At 43.3% G+C, this 12,450-nt stretch overlaps 2 protein-coding genes across 2 annotated transcripts; both read left to right on the forward strand.

Moving 5' to 3' along the window:
* Positions 1-846: 846 nt before the first annotated feature.
* On the forward strand, positions 847-8,385 carry otop1 (otopetrin 1). The gene is made up of 6 exons (XM_076095725.1): positions 847-1,763; positions 1,986-2,122; positions 2,445-2,503; positions 2,676-2,806; positions 4,509-5,416; positions 6,784-8,385. Exons 1-6 carry the CDS (start codon positions 1,379-1,381, stop codon positions 6,952-6,954), a joined length of 1,791 nt encoding a protein of 596 aa, XP_075951840.1. The 5' UTR covers positions 847-1,378; the 3' UTR covers positions 6,955-8,385.
* A 1,854-nt stretch (positions 8,386-10,239) lies between these two features.
* On the forward strand, positions 10,240-11,703 carry drd5a (dopamine receptor D5a). Its single transcript, XM_076096111.1, has one exon. It carries the CDS (start codon positions 10,240-10,242, stop codon positions 11,617-11,619), a length of 1,380 nt encoding a protein of 459 aa, XP_075952226.1. The 3' UTR covers positions 11,620-11,703.
* Positions 11,704-12,450: the final 747 nt, after the last annotated feature.

Below are 12,450 nucleotides of genomic sequence, written 5' to 3' on the forward strand. Positions count from 1 at the left end.
CCCATCAGGTTATGTTTATGACGCCTAGATTGGACTTGTACATTAAGCTTTGTGGTACATACATAATAATTAACAGTTTACAAACATAAAATGGAAATTATTAAGAGAAATGGAAATCAATGGATACTAAAATGAGTATAGAAACTTTTATTTTGAAAATAATAGTAATAAATCAGGATTGCTGCTGTTCACCAAAACACTTTAACTAGTTTATTTGTTTGCACCAATTGATCCCCAAATATCCATGTCCTCTATTTCAACCACCTACCAACTACTTGTTTTTATGTTTTCTGAGTCATGCTGCTGGACTAGGTTGACTCACTATCCTGAGGGACTGAGAAGATAGGAGCTATTGTGAAGCCACTGTGTTACGTGTATCCATTTCACTAATTCTGTTTCACTTTTTTTCAAGTTGGTTTTCAAAAATGGAGCCATATTTGTTTTTTTTAAATAAGGTAATTATTCAAAGACCCTGATTACCATATTATCCTAGATTCACACCAATCACCTCTCAATCTGTGTGAGCAGTCCTTCTGTTGTTATGCTGATTGCGCGCATCCGCCCACTCTATTGAACTAGAGTTTGGTCATGTCCATAAGAGCTCTCAGTGCTGATGATCTCAGTGTTCTCCTCGTTGACATCCACTTACAAAAAGCCATTGTTGATTCGAACATTGAAATCTGATCCTACTTTTTTTCACCTTGAGAGCAAAGTTTTACAAGTGGACATAAGGATTTGAGGAGGTGGCACTTGCATTTGAAGCGCTGTCAGGGCAGGTCACTTGCCTCCGCCTGTTAAAATCACAGGTTTGTGAAATGTCATCCTCCCTTTTATCTCATCCAGGACTGTGTGCTTAACACCCGATAGCCACCCTGAGAGGATTTCAGCAGACTTGGAAAGACTGCCTGGCAGCTGCTCAGAAGAGGTGGATTTGAGCGAAGCTCGTTTTTTTCTGTTGTTGTGGATAATTCCGTGCTTAGTGTTTTTGCTTCTTTAGTCAGTGAATGGTTGGCACAGCAAGCCCAGCGATTTCTCTGAAACATATGGGAGTTTCAAGAGGACAGGGGTCTGGGATCACCAAAGAGTGAAACGCAATCTACCTTTTTCCTAGCGAGCCTGTTACACGACCAGAAATTTCAGTTTCATGGTTACAAGATGACAATGGCATCTATCAAATCCATCCTCAGTGAGGCTGGACATTGAAACTATGCGTGACCACTGAGCCGGACATTGAAGATTGAATTAGCATGTTTGGCACGGTACCTATTCGCCTGAATCCCCACCTTGTAGCAACAGGTTAGGCACCTGGCCTCCCCCAAATGCTCTTATAGCGCGCGGCTTTGACTTTACTCCTCTCCCGGCATTGCGATTCTTCTGCATGTCTCCCACCATGGTGGAACACAGCGGCCTGGATATTATGTGTCTGAACAATTACTGTCACAGTTCTTCCTCGTCGTCCAGCTCCGAGCCTGACAAGAAGATTTTCACTAAACTAAAACTCAGTTTGTCAGGGGATTATCCGAGGAAGAACGCAGAGATCCTCAGCGGCCAGTACGGGACCAATCTGCTGCTGATCGGGGCGGCGTTGATGCTGGCTGTTGCGCACCATGGCCCCTCTGTCAAGGAAGAGCACCTGCTGTCCTTTGTCACCTGCCTCATGATCCTCCAGCTGATCTGGATGATGTGGTACATCCTGGTGCGGGAGAGACAGAAGGACACGCGGACCGAGAAAGACGTCCACGCCACCACATGCTGGATAAGAGGTGAGTTTGGAAGATTACGCGCCAGATTACAGCAGTAAATGCGTAAAATAGCAAACTGATGTTCTTTTCCATGCGTTTGGAGATGACAGAGGGTATTTCTTTAAGCATCCGAAAATCATAATCTTTACAAGGATTTATGTTTGATAACCTGAAAAGATGTGTTCGCTATAAAGTCAAAGTGTGGCAGTAATAACTTGATCTGTATTTATTTTTTCTTCATAGGTGGTTTGACTCTCCTTGCACTCCTTTCACTGATTATGGACGCGTTCCGAATCGGGTATTATGTTGGCTATCAGTTTTGTGTGTCGGCGGTGCTCGGGGTATATCCTGTCATCCATGCAACTCACACCATAGCACAGGTACGTTTACAACCCAACTTTCATTTCAATAAAGTGATAATCTTTCAATGCTTTTTTCTTTTCTTTCTGTGCACTTAACCCGGTAGGTCTTTGAATAATGTGCTCTTTGTTGTTGAGGTGAGCACAGAGTTACTGCAACAATATAATCCTGTCATTGTCCGTGCTATTTGAGTGGAACTGACAAAATCCTTTTGATGACGGGATTTAAACGATTCTTAAGTCGATTTTGCTGTCTATGAAATATGTTTTATTAAGTGATATTTTGGATTATGTTTTGTCTGGCTTTTTACATTAAGGTTCTGTGTCTTGGTGTTTTGTTTAGGTGCATTTTCTCTGGTTTCACATCAAGGATGTCATCAAGAGCTTTGAAACATTTGAGAGGTATGTGAAGTATGTGTGATATTACAAAACTTAAATTATTGTCAAAAAGCATGTTGTGATACCACAATCCTGAAACATCGCACCAGCGACAACAACATATTGTATCATAACACTGCCATATGCCATTAGTTAACTGCTCATCAACCTTGTTTTCAACTGTTTGTCTCTTCAGATTTGGTGTAATACATGCAGTCTTTACCAACCTCCTCCTCTGGTGCAACGGTGTGATGTCAGAAGCCGAGCACTTCTTAAACAACCATAAGAGAAGACTCTCTGCCCTGGGCTACGGAAACCTCACTATAGGTAAGGGCCAAGGGGTTGATTGCTGGCTTGTACCTAGAAGACAAGTACAATAGTCCACTTGAGAGCTCACTTCAATGGATGAAAGAAAAAAGAAGGAGAGGAGGGTTTTGCGAGGGGAAGGGAGGTTAGCTCGGCAGCCCAGTGGGTCTTGTTTGTGTCGAACGTCTCACTATTAGGTTTCAGGAGACACACAGTGTTGCTAGTGCTGAGGCCCTCTCCCCAGCCCTTTCCCCACACTTCAGCCACCACCACCCGCCTTGGCAACCCCCCGCTTGACCTCAGACGGCTTTGTCCCCAGGCTGCTAACTCCCGAGGGTGCTGCAATTACAGTAACTGATACATCTAAGCTCAGGGTTGGGGGGTTCGGCTGCTCCTCCTCATATCCGGCTGACTGTGAGGCTGGCTGCACCGTGACTGTTGTTCCCTTTTTAATTAAAGGCTGCAGTACCATAGTGGTGGCCTTTTGGGTGGGGGTGAGTGGGGCACACGGTAAGGTTTTGTTGAGATCAGCATTACCATATCGTGTTGTGCTGGCCTTGACAGGGAGTAAGTATAAAAACTGCAAAGTCATCACCATCTAAGATGCTCAGACATTTAGCGAATGAGTGAAATGTCCAATTAAAATCAGTAGAATAGGAACAATTTATATTAATAAACTTGATTTTATAGGCTACTATCAAAATAATTTAAAGTCACACTTTAGTAAAAACTAATAAAAATACTGGCCTTTACAGTTACTTCAAATTTAAGTTTCATAACAAATCTAAAAGTATTAAAAACAATGTCAATAAAGAAGTGTCCGTCCTGGTTGCCTATGATTGTGAGATAAAACATAAATACCATAAATAATCTTAAAATAAGTTACTTAAGGGGCCCTCTTTTGCTTTGAGATATTTTGCTTTCAGGCTTCATTGTTGATCCAAATTATTGGGGGGCATGAATGTAGAGCAGTGGCAGATAATAGATTGAAAAAAAATGGAGGGGTCACAAGACTATTCTTGCGATATTTCTGCTACCCCAGTTTTGGGATTGTGTTTATTTTTTCAGACTATCATCTAATCTTTGGTCTTTTTCCCTGTGCGTTACTGCTAATTTGACACTTTCAGACCTCTAAAAACGACTGCAATAAAACAAGTGTTTGTGGTTGAAGTGGTCACACCTAGTATGCTGTCTCTAAGGCAGTTCCTGTTTAAATAAGATTGCACCGGAGCAAAAGGATGTCAATGAACCTAATCTGCATTTCAAAGTGGTTCTCTTGAAACATTCAAGACGAGATTGGATTAGAATAAAGGTTCAGTAGTAATACTTTTGTCTGAAGGCTCTCAAAGCATTCGTATTTGAAAGAATTTATCATATTGAATCGCTAAAATGAAGTTACATACAGAGGTACGGTCCAGATATAATATGTTTTCATTCATTGAGTGCTTTTGGAAAGTGACGTATATTACTGAACTGTACACAATGAAGTATTGCTATGTTCTACATTTAGTCTATTTTCATTTTCTGAGATCCTATGCATAATTATTTAATGTTTTTGAATCACTTTTTACTCATGTTTATTTTAATATTAATGTGTCTGGTTTCCTGCAAATATAGTATTGTATTATGTACTGATAGATGGATGTGATTTTGTTATGTCAGGGCAGCATAACAAATAGATGTATTTCTCACGAATTTGCATCTGTTTTTGTTTGTTTTGCAGTGCACTCAGAGCCCCACTGTAACTGCACCACCAGCACTTGCTCCATGTTCTCCAGCAGCCTCTTCTATCTCTATCCCTTCAACGTCGAATACCACATCTTTGTCTCTGCCATGCTCTTCGTCATGTGGAAGAACATTGGAAGGACCATTGACCTTTCTGCAAACCGTAAGAGGCTGGCTACTAAAACCCAAGGCCTCGCCGTAGGCCCCATTCTGGGTCTACTTGCACTGGCCAGCACTATCGGGATCCTGGTGGTCTACGTCACCCATGTAGAAGAATCCCTCCAAACTCGTCAGTCAGCCATTTCCATGTTCTATATTTACGGCATTGTCATGCTGGTGTTCATGTGCTCTGCCGGTGCTTCAGGTCTGCTCATATATCGAGCGGACCACATGCCACTGGACACCTCCAAGAACCCGTCCAGACAGTTGGACACAGAGCTGCTGTTTGGGTCCTCTATTGGCTCCTGGCTCATGTCCTGGTGCAGCATAGTGGCTGTGTTTGGCACCAACAGCAGTCCTCCTTACCGCTGGACCAACCTCATCTACTCTCTGCTCATTGTGCTGGAGAAGTACATCCAGAACCTCTTTGTTGTAGAGTCCCTGTATCGCCAGCAAGAGGATGGAGAGAGGGAGGACCCTGAGTTACCAGCTGCTCCAGAAATCTTCTCGGTGACGTCCGCTTTGGCCCCACCGTACGACGGCATCATCAACCGAGCCTACCAGACGCCAGACAGAACCTGTGTCACCATGGAGAACGACCAGGAGGAAAGCGGACAGGTGTACAGATGTCCGAGGAAACCGTCTGAGGTGCCGCTGCCTGTGGGAAACAAAGTAAAGGAGCCCACCAATATAAAGAGGCAAATCCTGAAGAACATCGCAGTCTTCCTGATAATGTGCAACATTTCGGTAGGCATTTGTACTTGTCAACTTGATAATTGAATGTAGGTGAGATGAAATTAATTTGAAGGGGACTTTGTTGTGTAAAAACTCTAAATAATAGCAATCTACTATCTGAAACATTCTATCATTTAATTACCAAATTCGTACTTAAAATTAGAACCTAAATCACCTAATTTAACGATGTGTAATGTGACAGAGATCACTCGTGTAGACCCTCAGCTCTTGGTAGCGTTTTAGCTTTTATTTTTGTTTTCACTCTCACCACTCTCATCAACCTTGTTTGCAGACATGGCTGGCAGCTGTTTTTAGCAAACATGTCAGAGAAACAATGGTACGTTAACTGCCAAATTGACAGAAAATGTTAGTGACATGGTGAACATACATCCAGCAGTTAAAGAGACAGATATTTCTTTCAAGAGCAGAGGTAAGGGAGATGAGAGGTTGCCAGAAACTCGACTAGAGTGCTAATGTTGCACCATGTCTGCTAACAGGGATGCACCGATACCGATATTGGGCCGGTACTGACTTTAAATAGCTGGATTGGGTATCGGTAACAATGGGGCAGATTAATTCTATGTTTGAATACTGTATACATTATATACTGTCAAGCCTGATGCTGCCTTACACATAGAAGAATGATCCCAGTCACTTCCACACAGTGAGGCATACAGCCTAATAACTAAACACTCATATTGGATTGACACCCGGTATGGGGCGATACCCAAAGCCCAGGTATCGGTACCTGAACTGAAAAGGTCAGATTGGGGCATTTTTATCCTTCAGATATATTCAACTGTCTGCTAACAACTTCATACGGTGATAAAACAGTTGTGAATGTGACTCACACTTTCTCAAAACACCATTTATTGCTTGTTTTATACTGCCATTGACTTCCTGCTGAATCCTCACTCACAATTCTTAACCGGCCTCTGGCCTGTTGGGGCCACAAGTAATAACACGGCTGAGTGCCTCTCCGCCCCCCGCCCCCCCTATCTGCTAATCTGCACCCCCAGTGAGAGGATAACAGTTTGCGATATGTACGGCTAACGCCAACAGAATGGACTGTTTGTTTGCCTAACTGCTAACAGCTAACGAACTTACCAGAACACTTGTTTCTGGCAAGATTGTATGAAGTGTCTAATACCACGACTTTGAGCCAATTGCCTGCATACATCGCCGCTTGTTTCTGAGTTTGAATGAAGTGTTTTTTTTACGAGGTCTTGCAGCTCGTTAGTGTCTATATAGGGAATGGCCAATTGTGGGTTGTATTCATTTAATCACACAATACAGCAGTAGTTGTCGCAGACACACCTGGCAGAGATCTGCACTCTACTGAGTACACCTTTCTAGTTTAACTTCTGTCTTTCTTTCAGCTGTGGATCCTTCCTGCCTTTGGCTGCCGCCCACAGTACGACAACGGGTTGGAACAAGAGACATTTGGTTTCAGCATATGGACCACAGTTCTCAATTTCGCCATTCCTTTGAACCTTTTCTACCGCATGCACTCAGTTGCCTCTCTGTTTGAGGTGTTCCGCCGGGTCTGACAGAAAAGCAGATGACTGACAATGCCAGATAACATGCACAAGAACACTTGTCACCACCGGCTCCCGAGAGTGTCTCACAGCGCAGGTCAGCCGTTCAGGAGGCAGTCTGGGTCACACTCCAACAGACTTAAAAACAAGCTGCGGAGACAAACAGAACGAAGAGCCCTGAGTGTGGGCATGACTGAGGAGGACGGAAACTATTAGCCTGCGTTCCTTGAGGAATTATCTTGTATAATGGGAGACTTATTAAAAAGGGTGATGAAAAGGAGCATTGGTTTTAAACATTTCAAAAGGGCCCTTTGTCCTTTTGTTCGGTAGTCACATTTCAGTAGATTTTACTTACTGGTTTAGCATTGTAAAATGTACATGCTGAACCTGACACACATATTTTGTAATGTTTCATATTAGTAGTTGAAAGTGTATAATAGACTACCAACAAAATACTACAGCTAAGCCACTGAAACACCTGTTGGTCTCTTACAACTAATAGTACTGTATTCAACAGAGCCACAAGTGCATTGGTGTACAACTTGACCCATATTTTCTCTGCATGTGAAATGTTCATACTGTATATGGATATGGTTCTCAGTTAATTCTCTTAGTGGTAGAAGTCTAATGGAACAGTATGCAACACTTGAGCTACAAAGACAGTGACAATCTTAGCACTATATTTTAAATCATATTTTTGAGTTGGACTATAGTTCTCTGCCTCTCTCAGTAATTTAAGGTTCATCAATGTCCTTTTTGTATGATGATTCTCTGTTCTGTCAAGTTGAATGGTAAGTTATGTTCAAAATGATGTTACTAGGTATCTGTATCCACATTATATTGAGAAGTACATGCTGAGATAACAAATCTACTGTCCAAAAATGGTCCTTTTTATATCCTGATAACAATGAATTAATGTCTGCGTAATATGAAAAGTGTTCAAATCAGGTGCATCTACATTGTTAAAAAAATCTTGTATCAAAATAGTTGCAGAATTATTATACCAAATAAATGTGGTTGTGATGACAATTTACACCAGACCAGAGATTGTATGTTTACACCTGAAAGATCAGCAATAAAAACCATCCCAGTCTGTGACATTACTTGTTTCTTTTTGATATACGGATATGCTGTATACTTGTACTGTACCATTTTGTATCAAATCAATGTATAATTTCAGTCAGTTCTCAACCTGGTGCTATCTGCTGTATGTGCTCTCACTATGTGCCAACTTGTGGTAAAATCCTTGTTTTTTAGGTGCAAACTACAATATTATATAATCTTTGTAAATACCGTCATGCTGATCAAAATCATCGTTCAGACACTGTGACACGATTTTGTAAAATTCCAATGAAATGGTGCTCTTGTGAAATTATGTGTACAATAGTGATGGATGTATATCTTTTGCTTATTGAAATAAAGATTTTTTTTCTTTTTTTCATACGAGAGATGTGTCACATCTGCTCTCCTTCACACTGACGTCTTTGCTGACTGTCGCTACATCGTCATTGAACAGCTGAATAGGCAGCAGCTGTAGTACACATTTACACCACAGGATGGCGCCACATATTTATGTTTTTCTTTTTTTAAGGAGTTCGATGGGACAGTCCAAAAGCCCATGTACTATATGGGCAACAACAGTTTGGATGATTGCGCAATCACCTCTTAATTAATGCCCGCTTCTTACAAAAATCTTAATGGATGCAAGAGGGAAACATAAACATTGTGACACACAATCATTTTTTATGTTGTTCGTTGAATTTTTCTACATAAATTGTTCTACACAGCATTATCGTATTTGGCCAGATAAACAGGTCCATAGGCATCACACATTTAATCTTTCAGCGTAATAATAATAATAATTCATTGACTGTGGTAACATCTGAAGTGATGTCTGTAAGTAAATAATGAAATGCTGTCCCGGGCACACGTTTCCTCCTGACATCCCGATATTATAGGTTACTCCAGAGAATTTGGCATCGGGAGTCGGGAGATTATTTTGACGTAGTGTCACAACGATTTGACAGGCACGCAGACACATCTAAAAATATCCGTGACGTTTCAAAGCCGGAAACGGCGCTGCTGCTGTTACGCAGACAAAGCGCAGCGCTCGGAGCTCCTGGCTCAACGTGCCGGCTTAGAGTGTGAATGTGACTCGCCTGTTTAGGGTTACTCTGACAAGTGGGTGAGCTATGACCTCCAGTCGGCGGTCGTCAGGGGGCAAACAACCACCAGTATTCAGCGATAAAAAATATTGATTTATCCATGATTGATAGATAGATAGATATATAGATAGATACATAGATACATAGATGTACAAAACACTGATGAGTTGAGGATTAAACATATAAACTACGCTGTATTAGAGACTGTGACTTCACCAAATTTCTCTCCGAAGAGAGGGTAAGTCAAAGGACGAAGAAACGTGTTTATGCAAGAAGACTGGTCAACATGTCAAGTCGTGATAAAGTGTTTCCCCTCTATCTATATGTATCTATCTAAAATAAATAATCAGACAGACAGCACCATGGACAGCTCTGTCAGTGCAGTTCCTTTAGGCTGCATGTGAGACTAGCAGCCCCCCCCCCCCCTCCCCGATTATAAAGCGGATTATAAAGCACTGGATGGGTGTGTCTGCAACCCTTATACAAAACATAAAATGCATTTAATGCAACCAGTAGCTGCTTATTTGTGTCCATGCAGTTCTCACACAAAGAAACTCCGCTCCACTGTTACTCCTGTCACTGCAGTGTTGTGTCAAATATGGATAATGCGCACGGAGACGATAGGCAATCCATAATTGGTAGAAAGCTGTCAACTGGTTTAAAGTTTCCAATAAGACACTTTGGAGTCCCAAAAAATGTTTAGGGCTTCCTCTCACCCGTTTTCTAACGCAGTGCGATAGTGTGCACACCACCCCCAAAGGAGGCGTGATGTGTGCGCCCAGCTCGTGTATGGTTAGTGTGCGTTAGGCTGTAGGGACTCCCAATGCAACCACGCCGCGCTCAGGATACCTTGGACTGAGAGATTCGCAGAGGTAGCCAGGTAAGACGACCGGACTGGCAGGGCTGCAACATGTGCTCGCCACTGCGTGCTGCGTTCCAGCCCCTCAGCGCACCTGGCACGTCGCTCGGCACAGTTTTAAGGCGATCAATTATCTCTTTCCGTTTATTTTGCACTCCACACCAGGCTGGCAGCCGAGCAAGTCAATGGGGAGAATATGGTGAATGGCTGATGACTGCACCCGTGTCCGCGCACGGAGCAATGGACTGCAGTTTTACTTGAAGAGGCACTCACATGGAGAACCCAGCGAAGTATCTCTCATCGGTGCATGGGATTGACTCCGTGCCGGCACCCCTCGGAGAGATTATGTGGAACAGCACCGAAACGGAGGCAACAAAAGACGGGGGGAAGGATATAGTGGTGCGTACGCTGACGGGCTGCCTGCTGTCCCTGCTCATCATATGGACCCTGCTGGGGAACATCCTGGTCTGCTCCGCGGTGTTGCGCTTTCGACACCTGCGGACCAAAGTGACCAACATTTTCATCGTGTCCCTGGCTCTATCGGATTTATTCGTGGCCGTCCTGGTGATGCCCTGGAAAGCTGTGGCAGAGGTGGCGGGGTACTGGCCATTTGGCACTTTCTGTAACGTCTGGGTAGCTTTCGACATTATGTGCTCTACCGCCTCCATCCTCAACCTCTGCATCATCAGCGTGGATAGATACTGGGCCATCTCCAGCCCCTTCCGCTACGAGAGGAAAATGACCCAGCGAGTTGCCTTTGTTATGATAAGCATCACTTGGACGTTGTCTGTGCTCATTTCATTCATACCGGTCCAGCTAAACTGGCACAAAGCCAACAGTGACGACATGGCTGGGACGCACAACTCTTCCACGAGTCCGCATATAGAGGAAAACTGTGACTCCAGCTTGAGCAGAGAGTATGCTATATCCTCCTCTTTGATAAGTTTCTATATTCCCGTGGCAATTATGATTGTGACTTACACCAGAATATACCGGATTGCACAAATACAAATAAGAAGAATAGCCTCCCTGGAGAGAGCAGCAGAGCACGCGCAAAGTTGCAGGACAAACAGAATTGAGTGCCAACACCACAACACCTTGAAAACGTCGATTAAACGGGAAACCAAAGTGTTCAAAACTCTGTCGGTGATTATGGGTGTCTTTGTGTGTTGCTGGTTACCTTTCTTCATCCTCAACTGTATGGTCCCGTTCTGCGACAGACCGGCCACTGACCGGGACGCGGGTCTGCCCTGCGTCAGCGAGACGACCTTCGATGTCTTCGTGTGGTTCGGCTGGACCAACTCCTCCCTGAACCCCATCATTTACGCCTTCAACGCCGAGTTCAGGAAGGCATTCGCCAGCCTCTTGGGCTGTCGCAATTTCTGCTCCAACACACCAGTGGAAACGGTTAACATCAGCAACGAGCTGGTCTCATACAATCATGACACCCTCATCCACAAGGAAATTGCGAATGCATATGTCAACATGATCCCCAACGTGGTTGAATGTATTGAGCATGAAGAGACTTTCGACAGGATTTCACAGTTTTCTCACAACGAAAACGCCACCGATTCGGTTTGTGACTTGGAGGACTGTGGGGCAGATATCAGTCTTGACAGGATGTCACCGTTCACACCCAACGGATTACACTGACTCCAACTCTGTCTCCCCGTGCGTATTTGGATGTATTGATAATAAGTCATCGCTCATTCACCTCCTTTGTCCCGGAAGCTGTTCAACACAAGAAGCCCCCAGCTCAGGGTCCACTGAGCCGAGCAGCTGATTAGGGATGAAGTGATTTGCTCATGGACACTTCAGCAGGGCGCATACGTCTCTGTAGCCACCTAGGCCACCCTGCCCCCGCATTGCGTCATGTATGACATGTGATGTTGTTGTCCTGTTCTGAAAAAATACAAAGTGATGTGTTGGTGTTTATTTACATGACAAGTGAAGTCTGTGTTCATTTGTCTATAGGTTCGGTGTCGTTGAAGCTGTTGTTTACCGGAAGGCTTTAGTCGGAGCGTCCGCGTCTCATGTCCATCCACTTGGAAGGAAAAAATAATGTTTGTAAAAATGGAAACTTTTTGCTGCTTAAAACCCTAGTATATCCAGTGCCCGCCTTTCCACTGAGTAAGAAAACTGAGGGAAGCCTTACAGACAGTGCAACCAAGACAGTTCTACTCAAATGCAGTCATTTCAGCGCCTTATCTTATTTAAGGAAGAGTTTTCAGACGTGAAAGGAATGTGTTGTACGAAGTAACTTGATGCCAAAATGCAGTATTAACGTGTAAAATGTACAAAACTTAATGGTATATGAACATATAAAAGTAAGCCTGTTTACAGTGGAATCATTAATACAAATCAAAGAATTTTGAACAGAACCAGAGGTTTTTCTAAAACTGTGATTCTTTTCTGTGACCTTTCATTTCTCATTGAGGCCAAAACTACTGGATGGTTGTGGTTTATCAACCACAGTTAGCTCTA

Source organism: Anarhichas minor, unplaced genomic scaffold (genome assembly GCF_050575085.1).
Source record: "Anarhichas minor isolate MPS153535 unplaced genomic scaffold, ASM5057508v1 ptg000021l, whole genome shotgun sequence".
Taxonomy (NCBI): domain Eukaryota; kingdom Metazoa; phylum Chordata; class Actinopteri; order Perciformes; family Anarhichadidae; genus Anarhichas; species Anarhichas minor.